General features: G+C 40.0%; 1 protein-coding gene across 3 annotated transcripts; it reads left to right on the plus strand.

The window, feature by feature from the left end:
* Positions 1 to 10,703: 10,703 nt before the first annotated feature.
* On the plus strand, positions 10,704 to 25,746 carry KCNA3 (potassium voltage-gated channel subfamily A member 3). Of its 3 annotated transcripts, XM_081307452.1 has the most exons (4): positions 10,704 to 14,268; positions 14,866 to 15,005; positions 15,932 to 15,968; positions 17,421 to 17,442. In XM_081307452.1, exon 1 carries the CDS (start codon positions 10,935 to 10,937, stop codon positions 12,666 to 12,668), a length of 1,734 nt encoding a protein of 577 aa, XP_081163578.1. In that variant the 5' UTR covers positions 10,704 to 10,934; the 3' UTR covers positions 12,669 to 14,268; positions 14,866 to 15,005; positions 15,932 to 15,968; positions 17,421 to 17,442. The 3 variants fall into 3 exon arrangements, with proteins under 3 accessions (XP_081163578.1, XP_081163577.1, XP_081163576.1); XM_081307451.1 differs by lacking the exons at positions 14,866 to 15,005; positions 17,421 to 17,442 and adding an exon at positions 24,737 to 25,746; XM_081307450.1 differs by lacking the exons at positions 14,866 to 15,005; positions 15,932 to 15,968; positions 17,421 to 17,442 and adding an exon at positions 24,737 to 25,746.
* Positions 25,747 to 26,039: the final 293 nt, after the last annotated feature.

Consider the following 26,039-nt stretch of genomic DNA (forward strand, 5'->3'; position numbering starts at 1 on the left):
GTAGGTAAAATGATTAAAAATATATGTCAATTTGTCTTTACATTACCATCATATTGAAATGTTAGCTTGAAATTATTTTAGTTTCCTGAGGTTTGTATTTAGGTGCAAAAGAAGCCTTCACTTTTCACTTTATACTCTGTCTCAGAAATTTCATAGATCTGGAACATAATGCAAATTATAAATGTTAATATGGAAGGAAATGGCATAAATGGTTGCAGACCATGACTGAGACTGCATTCACACGGCAAAGGTTCTGTTAACATTTATCAGTGAGTTTGCTCCTCTGGTTAAAACAGGAGATGAATAATTCATTAAGTGTTCAATTCATATCTACGGAGGCCTTCTATCACAAAACACTATACAAGTAATTGAAGAAAGCAATCATGAAAAAAGACGGGTTCCTGTCCACATAATCTAAAAGGAGAGATTATATAGTTTCCTAAACATGTTGTTTAATTGTATCAAGAGATCATTAACCAGTGAATTTTTTAAACCTGCCAAATTTGCCAGGCATGATGGTGCACATGTGTAATCCCAGTGATTAGGGAGGCTGAATCAGGAAGATTGCAAGTTCCAGACCAGCCTCAGCAATTTAGCAAGGCACTGAACAATTTAGTGAGACCCTGCTCAAAATTAAAAATAAAAAAGTCTGGCTGGGATTTAGCTCAGTGAAGTGCCCCTGGGTTCAATTCCCAATACCAAAAAACAAAACAACAACAAAACCTTGCAAACTGAAATATATTACATTTCATGGTCATGCAAACAATTTTCTGTTATCATGCTTATTATCTTTGGAAAATGAGCTCAGAAGATTCCATTTATGATAAATTTCATATGGCATATAGTTAAGTTTACTTTTTTACTGACAAAGCTTATGGGATTCAGTAACAACTTACCAAAAAAAAAAAAAGGAGAATTCCAGTATTCTAATTATCCTCAATATTTCCTCTGACTTTGGCACACAACATTATAAAAAGTAAGATGTTTGCTTATTAGTTTCTCAATATCCGGGGTTGATAATGTAGTTGGGCCACTTATAAAGCACTAAAGTACTCAGATGCACTTAAAAAACTCTCAGATTACATATTTCAATGTGAGCAAGCTGGAAAATTCTCTTTAGTTGGCACCTTTGATTCTATTCTTCGTGCTGAGGTGGTCCTAGAGCCCTTGTGCTTCAGAATTAGGGGTAATTGAATTTGAGCCCATTTGTTTAGAAATTAACTTTTAAATGGGGTGTCAGGAGTACTTAGGGATGCATTATCTCCCAAAGCTATGTAGCCAGTGTTATCTGGGCACAAAGGGTAGTTAGATCCATTAATAATATGCATTATCTCAGCACATGAAGCTCCTACGTCTCTTAGATGTTGACATTTGGGGATTAAATCTTGCCTTCCAGATTTTGCCTTTTTTTTTTTTCCTATGGGGTCCAGGAAAGCAGTGTTTCTTGTGCCCATCTGTAAAGACTGCAGTCCTGCTAATGTCTGACCTGAAAGCTCTTCTACTCGACCTGATAACATTGCACGGGGACCAGCCACATCCTTACTGTGGAGAATAGTCACTCACGTCAACATTAGGATTGGTATAGCAGGGAAATTCAGGCAGATTGGCAGTGGCTAGGCAATGGGACCATGCATGGTTTCAGGAAGAATAGCCCTTAAAGAGCAGTACTTGGGTAGCAGAGCCTGTCTCACCAGAAGAAGCCTGAGAGAAGCTGATCAGGAGGTAGTCCAGTTTTAGGAAAAGGAAAATGAGGCAGAGCTCATATTAAGGACTGGGCCCCTAGGACAAGAAGTAGGGCAGATGACAACTTGCTAAGTATGCAGATGTCTCAGGGCTCGTATCAGCATTTCAGAATTAAGGTTTATGACCTTCTCCGGGTTCCCTTAAGCTTGTGTGGTTTAGGCTGCTGTCCCACTGGAATGGGTTCAAGAATCCTGTAGCACGGATCTTGTCAAGTGTAGACTTGACAACACGGATGTGGAGGAAGGCAGAGCTTGACAAGCACAGTCCAGCAGGGGGCACATGTGGAATCACCAACAGCACCCAGTTTCTCGCACAGCCCAGGACACCACGCCAGGATTTAGGAGAGGGGTCTTGGTAAAAAAAATAAAAATAAAAAAATACTGCTTTATGGGCAAGGGATGACTGATAAATCAGGAAGCTGGAAAGAGGTTGCAAGAGTAAAACGACTGAAAGGAAAAGAAAAGTCACCAGAGATCTAAGCAGAGAAGTGAGCCAGTGCAGAGGCCGGTAGTAGGCACTGTGGCCAGGCAGGGTTGGGGCTGATCCAGATAGGGATGTCCCAGGCCCAGTATAAAAGCAGGGGAAATGTCTCCTTCATTGAAGATTCTCACCATATGGCAAGTATGGGTATGTGGAAAAGAAAAAAAAAAAGGAGGTATGCAGAGAAGGAGGGAGGTGGATAAATGAATGAATGAATAAAAAAAAAAGTAGAGGGAGAAGTCAATGTAACTTGATTGGAAATTAGCAACATTAGGCCCAAACCTCTCTATCTGACCTTGCCACTAACTAAATGCTGGACTTTGAATACAAGTTGCTTAATATCTTGAGACCACAGATACTCCATTTGTAAAATGAACATGCAGATTGGATAACCGACATAACAATAAAGGTTACTTCAACAAGTAGTTTTGAGTGCCTACCAACTGCCAAGCACCTAGTTTTGAGGAGACTGCGATAAAGGTTGTGTTAACCAGAAAATATGAGAGTTCTGATTTTACAGGGAGCCCTTTGCTCTCTGAGTGGTTTCATAAGTTCTGCTAAGTGTGAGTGCTCTTAGATCACATGTTAATTAAAACAGGCCTCTCCCACTTTATATTTTGTCCTTGTCCCCCCACCCCCCCACTCTTTCTTTCTTTTTCAAATATTTATTTTCCAGTTTTCGGCGGACACAACATCTTTGTTGGTATGTGGTGCTGAGGATCGAACCCGGGCCACACGCATGCCAGGCGAGCGCGCTACCGCTTGAGCCCCATCCTCAGCCCCTCTTTCTCTGCTTCTTAATGGCCATGTCTTGACCTGTTTTCCTTCACCACACTCTTATGCCCTGATGTTCTGCTTCACTTTGAGCCAAGAGCAATGGAGTTGACCATCTATGGACTGAGATCTCTGAAACCATGAGCCCCTGAGTAAACTTTTCCTTCTGTAATTGCTCTTATCAGAGATTTTGGTCACAGCAGTGAAAAAACTGACTGAAATATGCCCTCAGCAACTTAACAAGACTGTGCCTTAAAAAAAGAAAGAAAACAAACAACAACAACAACAAAAGAACTGGGATGTAGCTCAGTGGCAAAAGGCCCCTGTGTTCCATCCCTAGTACCAAAAAGGGGGGGGGGGGATTGCCTGGCATTCAACCTTTGGCAGTCAAAAGTATGAAAGTTCTAATGCATCTCACCTTCTCATTATGTATTTATGTTGTGCAGAGAGTTATGTGTGAGCACTCAGTTATTGAGCACCTACCACATGCAAGGTGAATAAGTGAGTGCCCTCATATATATAATATCATAACCCTCATGGCACATGGCTTACATATTTTCATTTTACAAGTGAGAAATTGAGATAAAGACAGATGAAAATGGATTTCTCCAGGTCACTTTAACTCCACATAGTCTGAATCCAAGGCTAGAAGCCTTTCTGCCACACTACAGCACATCTTAACATTAGCTCGTTGCAGCATAATGGATAAATATGTCCAAACAGTAGGCTTTTCTTGAAAGCTAATCTTCAACACAGGAACATTTGGCAGAAAATCTGTTCCCATGATGTTGAGGCTGGCATTCCACAGGTGGATTCTTACATTCAAAGGGAATATGACAGGAATGGCAAATAAGGCCATTTACACAACTGATAAATGGTTCATTATATGGTTCATTTAAGACACTCTACAAACAATGAACCTCAGTTAAAATGGGTTGAGCATTTCTAGTTATGCATGCCAACCTCTATAACTCAATCCTGGATTTTTCTAAGGCTTCAGTAGGATAGTAAAGCATAGGGAGGGAAGCCGACAATGGTGAGATTTGATGTTAAGAAAATAAATTCCGCTTTCAGATGGGTTCCAAGTGAGGTGGGAAGCTTCTCAAATCATGAAGTTCTAGAGGGAAGAATGAAATTTGGGTGCAGAGTGGGAAAAGAGTTTCAAGTCATTGAAGGATAGAGGGCCATGGGGATGACCATGGAAATGGCTCTACTGGTGGACAGGTAGATGGTGGAAACTGTGAGGCTCCAAGAGGCCCATTTGGCATAAATACAGACTCCAGTCTGTGATAGGATTCAGCATCTGGGGAGGCAACTAAGGATTAAAAAGGAATGTAATCTCAAATAAGACATTAGAATTTCAAGACAGGGCTTTAGTCCAAATGCAGAAACTGGAGAAAACAGTAGCAAACTAAGGTGAGGATTGGTCTTGTTGTCATGCAAAATACAGCAAGCATTCAGAATTAGACAGAAGCTTTATAGGCAATGGAGCGGCTCCCTCAGGCACACAGAGCTTAATGCAATGAGAAAGATTCTAGGCCCCCCACCAGGCCAGAGGATAAGAACAGATTTTCTAATATATTTCAACAAGTTTGTTTAAAATTGGCTCTAGGTCAGAGATGTCCTGAACCCATAAAAGACTCAATGCTTGCGCAGTTGCATCTGAGTCAGGAAGGAAGTAATATATCACAACATGGTTTAATTTTATTTGAACCCATTTTGTAGCCAAGTAAGGTATCAATTGCACTGAATCTCAGGTATAATGAAGTCCCCAAAGAATTCCTTTCATATTCTTTTGTCATAATACGTAGTATTAATTGGATCATTATGGACCTTTTATGCACTTTCATTAACATTGTTACTGTTGTAAATGCAAACTCAGTAAAATTGTAATACTATTCTATGGACACATTTTTTTAATTGCTTCAACATAATTGAAAAACCTAATGATGGAGTAATAACAATTGCAGTATGTATGTAGATTAATAAGATGAGTTTTGGTTTTCACCAGAATGGCAATACAAAATGCCGCTATCAAAATTTGCCCTTGACTTAATAATGCTCCAATAGGTTCCTGTTAGTGTTTACAAAAGCTTCACAATTTGTCAATTTATGTTCAAGAATTCACATTAATGTCAACTCAGTCTTTTAACTAAAATAATTCCTTTTAGTTCTTGAAATAAAGAGTTAATCTGTAGGTCATCTATAGCTTTATAACACATCACAGAAGGCACATGAGGAAACAAATTACAGAAATTTTCTAGATATTTTAAAACATTCTTGGTCAAATCCACTTGCAGCAAAACCATGATGAAAATATTTGTAATGTACATCTTGCCAAAAGAAAGTGAATATATTTGCTAGTGCTCTAAAAACCATTCAATTGCTTCTACAAATGTTGAGAAGATTCCTATCTGCAAACAAATAATTGGTACATACCAGGAGCCTTAACAGCTTAGTGCATCATTAATTGCACATCTCATCTCTGATTAGACGTGTGACTGTGCCTGCTCTGTCAATAAATTAGCCAGAACCAGAAAAGGCCATGCAGGTGTTTCAATGCCTGAATGTTCTCTCTCTCATACATAGAAACTCAGGAGGAAGGCATCAGGCTTATTTAAATGCTTGGTCTAACACAGTCCTTTTAACTCTTGGGTTGACACACTTGCTAATAGAATTTTGGTCTTCCATGAACAGAAATATTTTTCTGAAAAATCCTTCTGCAGTGTGAGAACACAAATTGCCAGGTCATCCTGAGGGATGCAGTCAGGACCTGGATCTGCATCTACTTCTGGAATAACTATCTCTCTGTATCTAGCATCTATTAAAAAAAAAATAGTACAAGTTCAGGAAGGCCCATTTATAGCCTTTTTATTGTGGAACAGGAAAAACTCCATCATGGACCATCAGTTTTTTACTGAATAAATATTCATGCTTCATAATCATTTTTCTTCTGTCATACTACTTGAAAAGCATTTCTCCTAGAGCAGTACAATATTGGAGACTGGAAATAGAGAGACAAACACGACAAGGTATCTAATCCTCCCAGAGGTGGCCTGGCGCATGGCTTAAGGATGTGGACTCCTCCGTGTTTGTTTCCTCGCTGTGTGATTAGGCACAAGTGACTTCACCACTCTGCACTTAGTTTCTGTACCTATGATATGGTAGAGTAGTGACATAATGTGCCCTGTGGGGCTGTTGGAGTCTACTACATATAACGTGCTTAGCACAGTGCCCAGCTTGGCACAGCACATTCAATGCCTAATATGTCATAGGAAGACAGATCACAGCATACAACCTAAATATAGTGCACCAAAGCCCTTTAACGGAGCTATGAACAAACTGCCATAAGAATTCTGGTGAGAAAGAATATCACTGAATTCATGTATAATCAGCTTTATTGAATTTTCTTTGAAGTGATAACCATGGCTGACAGAGAGGGTAGAGATCTCAAAAGAAATGACCTCTAAGCTGGGATGTATAGACTGAATTTACCAGTGGGACAAAGGTGGGAATACCCAGCAAACCAGAGCATAAGCAGTAACCGTGAGGAAAGGCCTGGCTGCATATACGTGGATGATCTGTCCAGCCCGGCAAATGGTGGCAGGTCAGGGCCACATGTGGCCATGATGACAGTCCTGGAGAACAACGTGATCAAGTCTAAGATACACAAAAATAACTCAGCTACATTCTGTAGGTTGAGATACATGAAAGAGGTTGAAAGCAGGGAGTCTGTTATGAAACTATTATGGCAGCCTGAATTGGGGCAATGGCAGTGAGTAAAGACAGAACTGATAGGGACATGGAGGGGGGAATGGAAAGCATTCAGTGACCAACTGGACATAGGGGCAGAGGAAGGATGTGGGGATGACTCATATTCTAGCATAAAATAAGAAAAGCAGGAAGAGAAGCAAGTTGGGGAGAAAGATAATGAGTTAAATGCTATAAATATTTTTAAGTATCTGCAGATACTTAAAATTAAGTGAGAAGTTTAAAATTAAGAAATTAAGTGAGAAGTTTAAAATACAATTCTGGAGTGCAGGATAGACTCATTTGGGATAGTGGGGAGAAGGGAAAGTAGAGAAAAAAAAATGGAAGAATGTTGCACTTTCAGAAGTAATAAGCAATGCTTACATAGCTGCACCGTTCAGCTAGCTCCACGAAATACAACCAGAACTGGACCAATACCTTTCCAAATTAACTCCTCTCCATCAGCAAAACTAGATCATCCACTGTACCTTAACACACCTCATATATTTGCCCTGTGCTTTTTCTTTCCCTATTCAATATAATAGTAAACATTCACTATGTGCCACGCCACTGTTCTAGAGTTGCAGGATACAGATATGAAAATTCAAAACTCCGCCATTGGGAAGTTTATATTTTAGTGTATGAGACAGTCAATAAGCAAGGAACAAAATAAACATAAAAAAATAATTTCAAGCAACTAAATGAGGACAAATAAAGAGGTAAGAGACCTGGGGGAGAAGGGAAGGAAGGAGTACTATCTGCACTCAGGTGGTCATGGTCAGGGAAGGCATCATTAATGAAGTAATATTTTGAAGAGCTAACATGCATGGAGAGAGCCATGTGAAATCTGGAGGAAGAGTGTTTCAAGCAGAGGGAAAAGCAAATGTGAAGGCACTGAAACAGGAACTAGCTTGGTATGACTGAGAAACAACAAGGCAGCCAGTTTGTCTAGAATAAACAGAATGGTAGCAGGCTATTTTATGACATTTCTGTACTATAAGAGCATTGTAAAATTTTTCACAGATTTATATCCTATCTTCTCAACTCTGTGAAACTCTATTGAGAGCAAGGTCTATACTTAAAAGTTCATAGTGCACAGAACCTGGGGCATAGTGAGTACTCTTTCTCCATTCGTTTTTCTAAAATTATGGATTAGGATCTCTAGGTCTGCCTTGTCTCACTCTCAATCACTTTTGGACTAATCCCAGATGTTGTTTACCATCTGGCAACTGGGGAACTAGTTCTGTTGTGGTCAGTAAGAAGCCCCAGATATGCCTGGAGTAATATAGAAAGGCCAAACACCAAGATTTACCCTGGCTGACTGCAAACCTGATGGCTTTACTTAGTCTGTAATATCAGCATCTGAAATATGAGACAATCCTGCACATGCTTAGAGAAGCTGTTTGCTTTGCCACAATTCTGCCCTTAAACATTATAATAATATTATTATTATCCCACAGGGGTGTCATGAGGATTAATGAGACATTTTCAAATCACTTTGAGCTACTCTGTTGGAGGTACTAAATAAATAGTATGTGTTCCTTCTGAAATGCCATTTTTGACACTGATTTGTTGTGATGGGTTCTGCTGTCCAACAGGGCTGGAATGCACCCACCAACTCATTTCCTATAGACAACAGAGTAGCCGTCAGAAGGCAGTGGTTTTCAGTTAAAATAAATATGAATTGAAACGAACTAGTTGGCAATCAAAAGCAAATAGGCTGCTGTTAGACATCTAGTATTTACTAAGTGATCAACCTAAGAGTTTCACAGTGTGATACAGTAAAGCAAATGCTGGATTTGGAAATGATCCAACACTTTAGACCCAGTTCTGCCACTATCAAGCTATGTGAGCTGAACAGATTGCAAAAACTTCTCTGAGACTCAAATCTAAAGAGCCATCCTAAGAAGCTCATAAGCAGAGTCTTTCAGACAAGGCAAATACATGAAAGGAATGGAAATATTCATTTCTAAAGGAGAGATACTTCGCAGCAGGTCATAGCTTGTGACCATCCATCACAGGACCATCCTCTGCTCTGGTCTTCTTGCCATTGATTAATATTAATTTCAGTACTAATTCCTGCGAAAGGAAGAATAAATCACTTTCCAAATCAGACACAGAAGTGCATGAAACATTTGGTCTTTAAAAATAGGGTCTTTGCCTTTCTGTGAGCTATCCTTGTAGCAAGTAGTCTGGCTCATTCTTAGATTTAAATATATGAATGATTGATTATACTGCTATTCCCAACTGCCAGCTCAAAAAATATGTGTAAAATAATGAAGTGACTGTCACATAAACCATTGTTCTGAGATTTTCGTGAGAGTATTTTACACAGTTGTCCAGATTCACCATTTCACAACATATGTTACTGCTTAGGCATAGTAAAGAACATGGGTGCTTGTTTGTGCTCAGAAGAACCAGAGGTGGAAACTCTGGAATAACTGATTAAGGTATTGTAGCGTGAGATGCTTCCCCTTATTCTTTATCCCAGAATTCTCAGTAGGGTCCTAAACACAAAAAGGAATGTTGCCTCCTTGAGCAGAAAGAAATGCAAAGAATCATTTGGTGGCGAATTTAACTCAACAAACATATGCCAAGTTCCCACTATTTCCAAGGCATTCTAACAGTTGCTAGGAACAGAAACTGGGTAAGACCTACCTACTCTTTACCCTAGAAAGCCTGGTGGTTGAGAGCAGTGGTGGGAAGGCATGACCATGAATCACTCTTACTTCAAATCGAATTTTCAGCTCACTTTGGATGGATGAGTTCTCTAGACAACAGTTCCTCTTTTGTAAATGATTTGAATGACACAATAGGACGAAAGACTTTTGTAAGACTAGGATTGACGTACATTGGGGTCGATAAAATTTCTGGAGAAAGAAATTGCGCTCTAAGTGACCACAATAATTTGGAGAAAAGTAGTTTAAGTTCCAAATGGATAAATGTAAGTTACCTCTGGCCCCAAATCCAGCAACAGTGACACAATTTGCAAAATGAATGTTCACCCTCTTGACCCACTAGACCAAGGCAGTTTCCCTACCATAGGACAGAGGTAGCACATTAATAAGTAGAGTCTAGGCATAGGTCCTGCTCCTGTCCTTCCCAGGACAGGCTTAAGTCACAGAGTGGGGATTTTTAACCACACAAATTAGATGTGGTGAATTTCCTTTTCTATTTTTCCTTCTATTTTTCCATCTACAAGAAATTCTCAAGTACTTCTAAAGTCCAGGCTGCCCCTGCTAATCCCAAACCAGTAATTAGGTCATGATTCTGTCCCGCGTTAACTATTCACTACAGGAGCAAATCCCCAGATGCCTTTCATGACCCACTTCTTTCAGACTCCAGGGGAGAAACCCATCAGCACCTATTACTTTGTTTGGCTTCACATCCAAACAGAAGTTAAATTATTTAGAACACCCACCTCAGGTCTGGGCGGTCGGTCCTCTATCCTCAAGTGAGCTCAAGATGCTGGCACTAGACTTGCCTCCTGCTCAGGGAGCTCACCTGGCCTGCACTCCCTCCCTCCTTAATGCTCAGGCCATGGCAAGGGCTCACTTCTTGGTCTCCCTTCTCCCCAGCCCCCAGCTTCGGCTACCTCGGCTCCGAAGTACCTGCTTCCCCCCGGCGGGCAGACCCAGGTGGAGTGTAGGGGACCAAGAGGCCTACGCTTTCAGGCGGAGGTGTGGTCCCTGCCGCAGTTGCAGCAGCCTGGGGATTGGGACGCCGCCAAGCGAACCGCGCGGGAGGGGAGGGAGGGGGCGCTGAGTCCAGGGGTCAAGGTCTGCGGCTGAATTCCCCGAGGGTCAGTTTGGCCGGGTAGGGACTGCGGGGGACCTCAAGGTGCAAAATGAGGGTGCTTCGGTGACTCAGAGCTGCGATGAGGGCAGGCGAGAAGGACAGGCCCGCGGCTCCCCAAGAAAGCGGGGCGCGCGCCCGCGCGGTGGGCGGGAGTCCTGGGGGACGCGGATGGGCGGGTGCGCGCCCCGCGGGAGGGGGCGGAGGAGGGGTGAGGAGGCGTCTCTGCTGAGCTGCCGGGCGCACAGCGCCAGACTCAGACAGAGCCTCGCCGCGGCGGCAGCAACAGGCGGCGGGCAGGGCTCAGGGACCGAGCGGGCGGAGGCGGCGAAAGGGCGGGGAGCGCGAGGAGGAGCGTCTGGGCCCCGCCACTGCCGCCTCTTCCGCACTGCATGGACGAGCACATCAGCCTTCTGCACTCGCCGCCGCAGCCCTTCGCCCACCACCGCACCCACCCTCCCCAGGACCCTGCGAGCGGCGGCGGCGCCCAGACTCTGGTGAACCCCGGCTACGCCGAGCCCGCCGCAGGCCCCGAGCTGCCGCCCAACATGACCGTGGTGCCCGGGGACCACCTGCAGGAGCCGGAGACGGCCGACGGCGGCGGAGGCCAGCCTCAGGGCGGCTGTGGCGGCGGCGGAGGCGGCTGTGACCGCTATGAGCCGCTCCCGCCCGCGCTGCCGGCTGCGGGCGAGCAGGACTGCTGCGGGGAGCGCGTGGTCATCAACATCTCGGGGCTGCGCTTCGAGACGCAGCTTAAGACCCTCTGCCAGTTCCCAGAGACGCTGCTGGGCGACCCCAAGCGGCGCATGAGGTACTTCGACCCGCTCCGCAATGAGTACTTTTTCGACCGCAACCGGCCCAGCTTCGACGCCATCCTCTACTACTATCAATCCGGGGGCCGCATCCGCCGCCCGGTCAACGTGCCCATCGACATCTTCTCCGAGGAGATCCGCTTCTACCAGCTGGGAGAGGAGGCCATGGAGAAGTTCCGCGAGGACGAGGGTTTCCTGCGGGAGGAGGAGCGGCCCCTGCCTCGCCGCGACTTCCAGCGCCAGGTGTGGCTGCTCTTCGAGTACCCCGAGAGCTCGGGGCCAGCCCGGGGCATTGCCATCGTGTCCGTGCTCGTCATCCTCATCTCCATTGTCATCTTCTGCCTGGAGACGCTGCCCGAGTTCCGCGATGAGAAGGACTACCCGGCCTCGCCGTCGCAGGAGGTACTTGAGGCGGCCAGCAACAGCACGTCGGGGGCTCCCGCGGGAGCCTCCAGCTTCTCGGATCCCTTCTTCGTGGTGGAGACCCTGTGCATCATCTGGTTCTCCTTTGAGCTGCTGGTGCGATTCTTCGCTTGCCCCAGCAAGGCCACGTTCTCAAGAAATATCATGAACCTGATAGACATTGTGGCCATCATCCCATATTTTATCACCCTGGGCACCGAGCTGGCTGAGCGACAGGGCAACGGACAGCAGGCCATGTCCCTGGCTATCCTAAGGGTCATTCGCCTGGTGAGGGTCTTCCGCATCTTCAAACTCTCCCGCCACTCCAAGGGGCTGCAGATCCTGGGGCAGACACTGAAGGCTTCCATGCGGGAGTTGGGGCTGCTCATCTTCTTCCTCTTTATTGGGGTCATCCTTTTCTCCAGTGCGGTCTACTTTGCCGAGGCAGACGACCCCGCTTCAGGTTTTAGTAGTATCCCGGATGCCTTCTGGTGGGCAGTAGTAACCATGACAACAGTCGGGTATGGAGATATGCACCCAGTGACCATAGGGGGCAAGATCGTGGGGTCTCTTTGTGCCATCGCTGGTGTCTTGACCATTGCATTGCCGGTTCCTGTTATTGTTTCCAACTTCAATTACTTCTACCACCGGGAGACAGAAGGGGAAGAGCAAGCCCAATACATGCACGTGGGAAGTTGCCAGCACCTCTCCTCTTCCGCTGAGGAGCTCCGAAAAGCACGGAGCAACTCGACTCTAAGTAAGTCGGAGTATATGGTGATCGAAGAGGGGGATATGAACCACAGTGCTTTTCCCCAGACCCCTTTCAAAACGGGCAATTCCACTGCCACCTGCACCACGAACAATAATCCCAACTCCTGTGTGAACATCAAAAAGATATTCACCGATGTTTAATATAAGATACGAGTGACATACTGTGCTAAGTATTGTGTGGAACGTGCCCCCTTGGTCTGTGATGCCCTTGTTTTGTACATTTCCAGACCATTCATCAAGGAAAGGACCTGAAGTAGTGGAAAGCACACTTCATCCTCCCCCTCCCTACTGCTTCATACTGAAACAGGTGCCTGTGTTGCAGGTGGGCTGCACATTCTCTCAGCTCTCCTTTTGCCCCTCCCCCTCTCTCTTGATTTTTGTGATCAACAATCTTACATTAAACTTGTTTTCGAGTTACATGCCCTATTTTAAAAAAAAAGTACATCCTGGGAGGAAATGAAACTAAAGAACAGTTGGAGTAACTGTTTAACCTCAAAATTTAAACGTAGTTGTTTCTTTACTAAGTAAAGAAGACAAATAACTTCAATGATGCTTTAGTTTGGTGGAGCCTTCAACGTTATTTATTAAATATTTAGTTCAGTTTCTACCGGCTGGGTACGTGGATGAGAAGTCTTAACTGGAACTATGACTGTAAACCCACCATAAGTTTGGTGTTTGACTGGAGTTTCTAGATGAATCCTCTCCTCCCAGAATCTTCAAGGTCTCTACAACTTTGAACAAAAGGAAATACCCCAAAACGTCCTGATCTAATTACCTTAACTCTTTGGGGCTTGCAATGCATTTTGAAAGTCTTTGGACTGACAGATTCTGGTGAAATTTATGCATATGTCCCAGCCAACATCTATCAAAGTCTAAAAACAGATGTTTTCAGTGCTGGTGAGAAACAAAAAAAATTTCCTAATGCATGTGAGAGATAAGCTTCTTCAGTATCGCAAGAAGATTAAAGTGGCAGACACCCCTTCTTCCAGCAGAAGTTACTAATTCGGACCTGACTGATGCAGTTCCCATAGCAACCCATGTTTCCTGGGAAACCCGAAAAAGGTTGTCATGGCATCTTTTGCTCTCTAGCCCCACCCCCAGCCCCTTCCGTTTCCACAGTAACCTTTCCAGATGGTTCCTACTTAACGTGATTTCATAAGGAAAACCACTATTTGAATAAACCGCACAAATAAAGTTAGGTCTGAGAATCTAAGGCGGTGAAAAGAACCAGGAAATGCATTTTTTTTGCTATGAAAATCATTGATGTTATTCCATAATGACTGAAAGAGGGAAAATATCATCTTTGGAATGTTACATGTAAACCACAATAAGACATAATCTGAATTAAATGCCAAGTGTTAGGTAATAATTTTAAAAGATGCTTCTCTACAGTTTTCTTTCCCCACGAAGTGACAAGCCAACAAATGGAATTTAAAAGCAAATGTAAAAGTGTTCTGTACATAAGCAAATGAGAGATTCCATGTTCCTGAAACTACTACAAGGGACCTTCAGATTTCCTCACTTAAAAAAAAATTACAAAGACAGGTCCTACAACAGGACTGTCACCATCACAGCACTTGAAAAGCTAAATAAACTTCAAATATGTAAAGGATGCACATTTTTAACTGAGGGAATTACAGGCAATCAACGAAAAGGAGGATTGGGAAGAAACCAGACCTTGAGGGAACACCTGCAAGTGTCGGCCATATGCTAAGGGTTGCCAGCAGACAAACAGAATCAGGTGAGCACTGGGTGGTCCTTTGTACAGGGATCAAGGGAAATGTCATTCATATGTATATTAATGAGACTTCCAAAACCAATAATTTCATATCAATTATTTGCCAATTGGCTCTTAAAAGGTCATTTACAGCAACTGACATTTTTTCATATTGCCATTATCATTTGGTTTCATTGTTTATTGCAAAAGAATGAAAAAAAAACATTTCTCTTCACAATAACTTTCACCCAAACTGAACTGAAAATTATTCCATTATTTTTACCTACCCACTTGGCTTCTGAACAACCTGTTTCTCCTTTAAAAAGAAAAAGAGGCAGAATCTTCAGTTGTTAGATTACTGGTTCAGTTTTCATTTACATAAATTATTCATTAGTATTCAGTAGTGCGGTTCTTTGAAACAAATGGTTAAAATTGAAAAAAGTAATGTTTTACTTAAACGTAATCATTTTTCATATGTATTATGTATATGTATATATATACACATGCACACAAAATATACATTATGCACAATTGCCTTTTGGTTTTGATAACACATTACTATTCTGTCCTTTCAGAGTAAATGAGAGTAGACCTATCTTAAAGCTCATAAAATATTTTCAGGTTGTCAGAAGCCCATCTCCCTTATTACTTGTGCATTGGAGACAATGGGAAATAATGAATGAGACTGTAATAAGAGGGGGAAGAAGAAAGAAAAGACCAGCTCCCCCCACCCCAACAAACAAAATAGAGGCAAGAAATCTGTATGTACCCTGTCATGGGGTTGTTGTTTGTTCTTATCTAGGTGTATCTAAAGAGGACTCCTGTATCTAGTTTCCTTTGTTTCTTGTTTGAGTTACTTTTAATGTTGATGTACTTTAATGAATGAATGGTAATGACCATATATTCTTTTTATGACCCATTTTGATAATAATGTTGGATATAATATAGCAATCATATAAAAATAATTTTTATCTGTTCCTAAAAGATCTTAACATAAAGATGAGCAAAGTGCAGTGACAATTTTATTTATATTTATGCAAAGAATATAGAAACCTCAATTCATTCCATGAAGAAATTATAGCTATGCCATAATTTTTTGTGTGACAGTAATTAAAAAGGGAACTTTTTTTTTCTATCCAGAGAAATAGCAGAGGTTTTGGGTCATAACTTTAAGGGTGTATATTGCTGCTAGTCGCCATATTGGATGTTCCTTAAAGGTTATAGGTTTGTGTTTTGATTTTTTGGATAGTAGTACGTGGCACAGAATGTAGCACCTGGTATGTTTGTTGAGTGAATGCCTGTTATCTTACATTAATGCTATGTCTGGGCTTTGAATGAAGTGGTTAAAAAGCATAAACTATGCAGTCATATTGCCAGGGTTTGAATCCTGACTCTGCTGTATGACCTTGAGCAGATTACATAACCTCTCTGTTCCTCAGTTTCCTTATTTGTAAAATGAGGATTGTAAATAGCACTTTATATGTTTTTGTGAATATTACATGTTAACACAGAGCACTTAAAAAATAATTGCGTGGAATGCATCAGAGATTTTGCTAAGATTTATTTTGTGATCATTACTCACAAGCATTGTGTGATTAATGCAAAGCTTTGTGAATATGAAATACACAAATAATCAATGGCTTCCCATTTCCTTTGTAAATAACAATAATATTTACCATTTGTTAAGGGTCAACCAAGCCCTGGACAGTTGTCAATTCTGCAAGGTAAGTGCCATTAATTTCATTTTAGGAGGATGAGAAATAGATGGCTGAAGTTAAATGATTTCCCTAAGACTCCAAGAGATCCAATGACAATGTAAAGTCAGGTCATTCTGGCTCCAAAACCCATGACTTATATTAAGTGATTTCAATATAAAATAGCATAAGCCCCTTACGCTTTTAGGTTTGACTTCAGCCCATGTTACTAATGAATGAATTTATACAAAGAAAATACTTCAGAAACCTATTCATTCATTCAGTAAATGAAAATTAACCCTTTCTTAATAATCAGATTTTTTATCCAGAAGGATCAAATATATTATTTAAATTGAATAAAAATATTGACTTTTCTAGTAGTAAAAGATTGTTTTCTTATGATTTATTTATCTGGATTTAATCTTAGAAAGCATAATCAGTCTACTAGTGACACATACTAAGACTATGGATATTTATCAGTTTTGAGATAAATTTCCTGTTTTATGTGTTTTAATCAACAACCGAAGATAGTCTTATGCAACTTATTGTTTTTTTCATCTCCTTACATTTTGCTTAAGTTACTGAAGACCAGAGAAACATGTCAGAGAGCTGTGTAAACATGTTGACTCTCCCTTTATAAAGGGAGAAATTGCTCAGAACAGGAGGGTTGAAAGCTAAAGGAGATTGCCAGTTCCTTGAAATGTGTGACATTATTGCTTTACGAAACCACCCCCTGGATCCTTAAGAGAATCTGTGTGCTAAAAAACGTTAGGATATAATTTTGCCACATGTACTAGCTGTAGCCTCCTCACTAAAGTCCTAGGTCATTTATGAAATAAAAGTAGATCATGATTTGGGCTTAGAGGAAAATGCTAATGAGTCCACATTTGCCAATGCCAGTTAGCTTTGCCGAACTACAGGCTTCACCGGTGAGCTCAGTTGTGCGTTTTGGGGGTTGAAAAAGTAGACATATGTCAGTGTATAGAAAGAGATTCTGGTAAGGGGTATGACTGGATCCAGGCACATCCATCAGCACCTGGTGGGGGTGTATGTGTCCTGCAGCTGGTGAATCCAGAGAGAAACATGGAAGCTAACACTTGTTATTATTTTATTTTATTTTTTTATGTTCTGAACTAAAGTTATACCAAACTCACATATCCACCGACTATGGTGACATAACCATAGACACCTACACAGATGAGAAAATGTTCTATCAGTTATTTCTAAACTTCTAAATAGAATTTTAGAATTGAAATTTTAAATGCACAGTCTGAAGAAATTTGAAGTTATGGTTTGTTTACGTAAAACTTGTTATTACATAAAACTTGCTATTTACTTCTTTACAACCTACTCAAGTAATTACTTTGCTGATAGTAGATTAAATACAACATATAGAGTATATACCAGTAGTTTACTCCTGTGAGAACCATAACTATCAATTTATTGACTTCTATACATTTAAAATTTCAACGTTCTCTGCAGCAGTTCCAAGCTCTTCCCACCTCTCAGCTGTGAATAGAAGTGATAACCCCTCCCACTAAGAAATGCAAAGAAGCACACGTATCCCCCAATCTGAAGACTTACGGAAAACTGTGAGTTAGAGGTGAGGAGCATGAGAACGGGAAGAGAGAATACTTAGGGATCACATTTTAGGATTTTTTTTTCTGTTTTGTAATTGGTTGTGGCAAATATATATATGAAATCACTCGTTTTTTAAACATCTTTAGGGAGTGGTTGGCAACCTTTGAAAAAATGGTAAATCAGAGGAGGCAGGAAGAAGAAGGAAGGAGAAGCCACACAGAGCCCCAGCCTCACTGTTGTGACTCAGCTCTCAACTTCCTGCCAGAGAATGGCCATTGCTATATAGCAAAAAAAAAAAAAAAAAAAAAAAAAAAAAAATGATATTGGTATTCTTTATATGCTCATATTCAGCTTGTAAATATAATTAAATAATTCAGGCTAGTTTTCGAAGGTTGATAGCTGGATGCCTTGGTTTTTAATGATGCGGTGAACTAATTTTCCAAATTGTAAAGAAATATACATTTTTACAAAGAAATGTTTTCATGGTTTTTCTCACTTTTCCTCCTTAGATTTCAAATTTGTACCATCTCTTATCAAATGCATTAAAGGAGAGACCTAGAAAAGAGGCTTCATCATTTTCTTGGGAGCCATGTTATTTATGTTGTAACCTAAATAGTGCAGAATAGGAACTCTGTCCTGAAAAGAAAAAAAAAACTGAGGTTCTAATCATTAATAAATAATATAGCAATTAGATGGTTAAAAATGTATTTCATCCTAGCTGAAGAATGTTGTGAATAAGTCTGTTCATGCAGGACTCTGGAGACTCAAGGGTCATACCCCTTGTGGTGGCAAGGAGGGGAAGCTTTTTCTCCTCCAGTGAACTTCTAAGCCCACACCCCTTGTCGGAGCACAAAGTCTCTTGGGAATCTGTTGAGATCCCCACTGATGTTTCTGTAGCCTTACACCTTACACCCGCAGTTTTTTTCCATCCTTTCCTCTGCTTGACTGTTCTTCCTGTGGCACCCTGAGTGATCCTTTGAAAACATTTGTCAGGTCATGTTACTTCTTTGTATCATCACCCACACAGAGTACAAACAGAAGGCCGTATAATGGCTTGCAGGACCCCTCCTAACTCAGCTTCTCTTACTCTTCAGGCCTTGGTTGCCACTGTCCTGTGCAATCCTGTGCTGTACCCACACTGGCCTCCTTACTCTGGTTCCCTCACAGCAGGCAGGCTCCACCCTGGAATCTTTATCCTTGCTGTTCCAAGGCCTAGAATGTTCTAAAATCAAATCTGATACCTTATGACATCACCTTCAGGTGTGTGACCTTCTCATTGAAGCCTTCCCTGGCCACTCTGTTTAAAAATCACTATTCCGTAATATTCCCCGTATCCTTTTTATGCTTAATTTTTCCTCTGACATATTAGATATTTTATTTACTTGCTTTTTGGTCATTTTTCCCTTTCCTTCCATGAAGACATGAAGTTTTGTGTGTTCTTTGTGCTATATTCCCTAAGACTTGGAAATGCATCTGGAATATAGTTGGGATTCAACCAATATTTATTGGAGTGATCTATGAAAGAAAGAATCTGGTTGTCCCAATTGGAATTGTTTTTGTCCTCTCAAATTTTTGAGTTGTGCTTCATTTTCATTACTATGTGGCTTATATTCCTCACAAGGTCGTGGGGATAAAATTCCTTATGTTCAGGTGGCTGTGGAAGCTTCCATTCGGTAAAACATACTTCAGTACTACCCAGTTATAGGAATAAAATTCCTTCATGTAACTTAGACATTAGACATCGGCAAGGATACCTGAAAGTTAGGCTGCTTCAGACAGACTGTTTCCTACACAAAAGCTAATGGAGTACTTTTTATAAATGGTACATTTCACAGCTTCATCAGAACAAATAATGTGTCCAAGAGACTTGTCTATCTCATAGACATTCTAAGAAACTTCCCTGTACGTTGACATTTGAATTCAGTTAATGGTGAGTCCTGAAAATCCATGAGGTCTTCATTACTATGAAAGATGATTGAATTAGGCATTAGAGATTCACCAGTGAGTCATGTTACAAAACTCTATCACTGATGTGGCCTTACCAGATAAAATCACTTATACCAAATACTTTTAAATGCAGTTATCAAGTAATATGATAGGTGTTTTAGTCAGCATTCTTGTTGCTGTGACCAAAAGACCTGACAAGAACAATCAGAGGAGGAAAGTTCATTTTCTCAGTTTCAGAGGTGTCAGTCCCTAGATGGCTGACTGCATTGCCCGAGGTGAGGAAGAACAGCATGACAGAAGGGCGTGACAGAAGGCAGCTTAGAACAGACATGGCAGTCAGGGAGTAGAAAGAGCTCCACTGACCAGGGACCAAATATATACCCTAAAGCTATATACCCATGACCTATCTCCTCCGGCCATATCCTACCTACCTACTGTTACCACTCAGTTAATCCATGTCAGTGGATTAAGGCACTGTTTGGGTGGAGGCTCTCTTAACCCCATCATTTCTCCTCTAAACTTTTTGCATTGTCTAAAACATGAGCTTTGGGGGGACACCTCAAATCTAAACCATAAAAATCAGTTGTGTTTTACATGAAAGGAGAGGGGGACATTTCACCCATGAAAAATAAGTGCAGATTCTTAGAGTGACTTCAATAATGGCAAAACTTAGACCACTTCAGCAACCTAGTTGTATATGTTGGTGTTGGGGGATTCCTGGAAGCTCTGGAAGAGTGAAATGTATAATATAGAAAGATGGAAACTAAAGCATTGGTTTGAGAACTGCAGATAGCATCATGATCTTAGGTAATATTGTGACAGATGTACTTTCCTCTGCAGCAGGAAAGGAGGATTCTCCTAATATGAGTAGAGAGCAAGTTTCTCCACACCCCTTCTGAATTTCTGCTTTCCGGATTTCTTAGGCAAAACAGACCAAAGAATGACCTGGCTATTGCCTCTGCACATCCAAGTAGCACGTTTCCTTACCAAATGTGTCAACAAACTGGAAATTGATATGCTTGAGTTTATATGGAGTCCAATAGAAGTTAGGATTTTTTTTTTCTCTTTTTATCAGTTCATCATTTAAGCCCACATAGGAATTCTGAGGATAAATGATTAGGGATTTTTTATGACACAAAATAGAGAATTAAAATTAGTACTTTAATTTCTTATTTTTTCTGGTTTTGGATGAGGGATTTGTGATATTATTTATTTTTATTATTTAATTCAACATGGACTTCACTGGATAGTAAAGAGACAACCTCAAGTGTCATTGCATTTTTAGTTATTTCATGTAAGACTACCAAACAATAAAAATCAGATATTCACTAGTATACAATCTCTATAAAAATCATGATGAAAAGCATGCTAAATAAGATTTCCAAAGGGAAAAAAATTACTGGATAGGCAAGATTCATAGAAGTAATTTCTCCAAGTAAGTACTGTTTTGCTTTATGTTTATATTCTGTGGACCTTTTGCCTGCAAACATTTAACTGATTTCAAAAGGGAAATTTATTTTACCATGTAACTGTGAATGACACCTATTACTAAACCTAATTTTTGCTCAAAGTAGTATTGATTACACTTTAAAGCTCATTTTCCCATGGTGTTGTAGTTAGCTTTTTCCCTGACATGACCAAAAGGCCTGACAAGAACAATTAGAGGAGGAAAAGTTTATCTGGGGGCTCATAATTTCAGAGGTCTCAGTCCACAGATGGCCACCTCCATATCTCTGGACCAAGGTGAGGCAGAATATCATGACAGAAAGGGCACAGCTGAGGAAAGCCATTCGGGACATGGGAAATAGGAAACAGAGAAATTCTCCACTACAAAATGTGTGCCCCAGAGGCACACCCTCAGGGACCCACTTCCTACAACCACACCTTACCTGGCTATAGTTACCATCCAGTTAATTCCCAGCGGGATTATTTCACTGATTGGGTTAAGGTTCTCATAACCCAGTCATTCATCTCTTAAATTTCTTTCATTCACCTCTTAACTTTCTTTCATTGTTTCACACACAATGGGGGGGGACACCTCATATCTAAGCATAACACATGACTTCCCAGTCTTTTGACAAGTTCACATCTTAGCATATTACTAACTTTAATGACTGAGTTTAAATCTATTTTGCCCACCAAAGTACATAATTTTCTAGACCCCAATCAGAAAATTGTATGCAATGACCAAGAAATCTTACTCATCTTTGTGTTTACTCACTGCTTAGTTAGTAGAATTTTTAGAACTTATTGGTGTACAGCTAATTCTAATAAATTTAATAGTTGTTGCAGTATAGACACATGAAAACAAATTTCCCATAAATCTACATGTTTCAGACTGACTTCAACAATTTCCTCATAAAATACAAATTAGTGAGGCCAATAGTTAATGAAGCTGAGTCTCTTTTATTTAGGTCTTGGTGGAGAATTAATTAACTTCTTCACAACTGATAATTATTGAAATTTGTTCTTATCCTCTTTTCTTGCTTTATATGCTAAAACATTTATTTGATCAAATATATTTGATTATAGATCACCATTTTCTACTATATCGCTTTTCTCTCGTTTTTTTTTTAATGGAGTGAATTTTTTTTTTGGTGGCACTGAAGATTGAACCCAGAGCCTTGCATGTTCAAGGCAAGCACTCTACCAACTGAGCTATATCCCCTGCCCTTGATTTTGATAATGTACTCAAATGTTCATTATTTTCCTTTCAACCCACTTCTTAGCCCCTAGGATAAACATCATGATTAGTATTAAGATATTACTTATATTTTTGGTTTCTGATGAAGTACAACTCCCTCCACACCTATAATCTATTAGAATGCCATAATATACCAAACTTATTTAATAATATTAAGATCATTGAGAGGCAGCTATTAACACAGAAGGCTAGAAAAGAAAGGCCCAATTCCTTATTAAAAGGGATGGTACACCAGCAGGTCAAGTGTAACTTACCAGAACTATTGCAGTAACATCAATGCCAGATCATTCATAGTACTTTTATTTTCTTGTTAGTAGTCTTTAATAACTATTACGCCATTGTAGTTTTCAGACTCTCATAGTTAATCCAGACATATGAGGAAAGCTTTAGTAGATGATTGTCCAGCACACAGTAGGTGTGTAGTATTTACTTTCCATTAAAAGCACACTCACATTACAGATCATCATCTTTGGGTATGTGGTTTGGAGACATCTGCTAAAACCAGGAGTATACATGGGAAATGGTCTTCTCTGTCTACTACAGTAGATAATATTCACATATTGAAGCCTGGATTTAGCATTCTATTTTTGTCTTTGTAAGTATCCTTTATATTATATAACTGGTAATTTTCTCAAGTGTATAAGTATGATTTTAATATATCCTCTATTCATTCAACATATATTCACTGAGGACCTCTTGTGCATTAGGGATTTATTCATCCATTTTATATCTAAAGCATGTATTGTATGCCAAAGACTACTCTGGATTCTAGATATAGCAGTAAACAACACTGTCATGTTCTGATATTTTTTAAAATTACTGTCTATAATTTTTTTTAGTTTGTGGGAGGAGCACCAAACCTGTCACCCTTATTTTTTAGTTCTCCACAGACCTGATGTTGTTCTAGTTCATGATACTTTAAAGTGGCCCATACCTGTGCAGAGGTCATATTTTAAAGTATCAGTAGATTTGAAAATTATTTGTAATAAAAAGAAACTAACTATAGGTTAGCATCCTGTGGCTCTAGAATATGGCTCTCATCAGTACAGGACTCATTCTGAGACTGGCTGTCTGTCTCCCTCCCTCCTTCTCTCTGCCTCTCCATGATAACTATGTGAGGATGTGATTTCTTTTTTTTTTTTTTTTTTTAAAGAGAGAGTGAGAGAGGAGAGAGAGAGAGAATTTTTTAATATTTATTTTTTAGTTCTTGGCGGACACAACATCTTTGTTGGTATGTGGTGCTGAGGATCGAACCCGGGCCGCACGCACGCCAGGCGAGCGCGCTACCGCTTGAGCCACATCCCCAGCCCTGAGGATGTGATTTCTATCCATTTAGAAGTGTTCTCATCTTAGGTAACCATAGTAGGATGATCAGAAAAGAAGCATACCCTCAGAAATACATTTAGAAGATTAATACATGTATTTTTATAAAAATCAGTGGACACTCAGAACCTCTCAGATAGTTCTAAGAAGGAGGATACATTTTCATGTTCAGAAAGCCAGTTATCACAAAAGGCTGGATCAAATTTGGGCATCATTATTAATGAAAAAGAATGTATAATTTCAGGTAATTTGAAATTTTTTCTAACTTAAAAGTATTTGACATGTGGTTAATACCTTTAGGAAATTAAATTGATTGAACTTTTCTTTTTTATTGATTTTTTTATTTACATATGACAGCAGAATGCATTACAATTCTTATTACACACATAGAGCACAATTTTTCATATCTCTGGTTGCACACAAAGTATATTTACACCAATTCATGTCTTCATACATGTACTTTGGATAATAATGTCCATCACATTCCACCATCATTTCTAACCCCATGCCCTTCCCTTCCCCTCCCACCCCTCTGCTCTATCTAGAGTTCCTCTATTCCTCCCACACTTCCCCTCCCTACTTCACTATGAATCAGCCTCCTTATATCAGAGAAAACATTCGGCATTTGTTTTTGGGGGATTGGCTAACTTCACTTAGCATTATCTTCTCTAACTCCATCCATTTACCTGCAAGTGCCATGATTTTATTCTCTTTTATGGCTGAGTAATATTCCATTGTGTATATATGCCACATTTTTTTAACCATTCATCTATTGACGGGCATCTAGGTTGGTTCCACAGTTTAGCTATTGTGAATGGTGCTGCTATGAACATTGATGTGGCTGTGTCCCTATAGTGTGCTATTTTTAAGTCCTTTGGGTATAGACCGAGGAGAGGGATAGCTCGGTCAAATGGTGGTTCCATTCCCAATTTTCCAAGAAATCTCCGAACTGCTTTCCATATTGGCTGCACCAATTTAGAGTCCCACCAGCAGTGTATGAGTGTACCTTTTTCCCCACATCCTCGACAACACTTATTGTTGTTTGTATGCATAATAGCTGCCATTCTGACTGGAGTGAGATGAAATTTTATTGTGGTTTTGATTTGCATTTCTCTAATTGCTAGCGATGATGAACATTTTTTCATATATTTGTTGATTGATTGTACATCATCTTCTGAGAAGTGTCTGTTCAGGTCCTTGGCCCATTTATTGATTGGGTTATTGGTTTTTGTTTATTCAACAGATTCCTGAAGACCCCACATAAAGAACTGTACAGCAGCACTAACCAGTGGAATACTCAGTTTTGAATTGCCTGGATCAAGAATGCAGTGGCAGTTAAACCACTGAGGGTGGTGATCTGTCTGCCAGCACATATTTTTATTTCAGTTGCCATTAAATAGTGTCTAACATATGCTTTACATGAAGAAAATGGCTCAGAGCTGGAGGATTCTCTTCATATTATGTGCAGTATAAAAGATACTGGTCAAGATACAAAGAAGAATGTTAAATAAGGTACCATTTCAGCCTTTTGACATTTTGATGAAAACTCATCATCTGAAAACTATAATCAGTGTTACAGATGAAGAAAATCTAAATGTTTGGTTCTAACAAGCTAACTATTACTGTTTTGTTTTGTTTTTAATTAATTACCGGACTGTATTTAATCATGAGATACATGTGTTGTGTTCTGTATTCTGAGTCATGTGAAGTTTGATTTTTCGAAGATGTGCTTTCTACCAAAGGCTCCCATACATAGAGCAGCCCATTTACATATAATAAGTGAAGTCTACACTGTGCCCAGATAAATAATATTAAAGACAGACTTGCCCAAAAGAAATGTGCCTTGCTCAATTAAACATTCTTTTATTTTCTAATTCAAAATTATAGATTTAAAAATTAGTCATATGGGTAGGTTTTAGTTGATCTTAACTTCATGGAAATATATTAGTACTTACTATGTTTGTCATATATCAACTAAAATTTTAACATTTAATATGTTAAACAGTTCATATATAATGTATTAATTCAATTTTATTTTCATGGGATGTTTGATGTAGTGAGACAAAGCACATTCCAAAAAGCTATACATATATACATATATATATATATATATATACTTATATATTTCATCTGATGTTTATAGCTTTTCCTTCAAAATTATAAGTGTAAAAGATTCCTTGACTCATTTCTATTTTTATATTCTTTTAGAAATGGAGCTCTTTTTCAACTAAAAGAAAAAAACAAGATTTTAGTTGGAAAAGAGATTTAGGAGGTCATGAAGATCGTTTCCCATTTGGGGACATTTCACTTGTGTGCCATTATCAATGTATTTACTGTGACATTTCAGCAGAATGGTAGCTATTTGTATATTATTTTATAAGCCTTATGGAAAGTCAAACTGTGAACATTTAGTATATAGAATCTAGTATATGGAAGAGTTTTTTCATTTCCATATTTTATTTTCAAAATACATCTGAACAAGCACATAAATAACCACTCTCCTGTTACTTAAATGCATCACAATGCTAAATTATGACAAGAACACT

Source organism: Spermophilus citellus (genome assembly GCF_964194105.1).
Source record: "Spermophilus citellus genome assembly, chromosome: 9".
In the NCBI taxonomy this organism is placed as follows: Eukaryota; Metazoa; Chordata; class Mammalia; order Rodentia; family Sciuridae; genus Spermophilus; species Spermophilus citellus.

Bases quoted from the DNA above. Each gene is read 5' to 3' on its own strand.
- KCNA3 (XM_081307451.1), top strand. From the start codon at position 10,935: ATGGACGAGCACATCAGCCTTCTGCACTCGCCGCCGCAGCCCTTCGCC.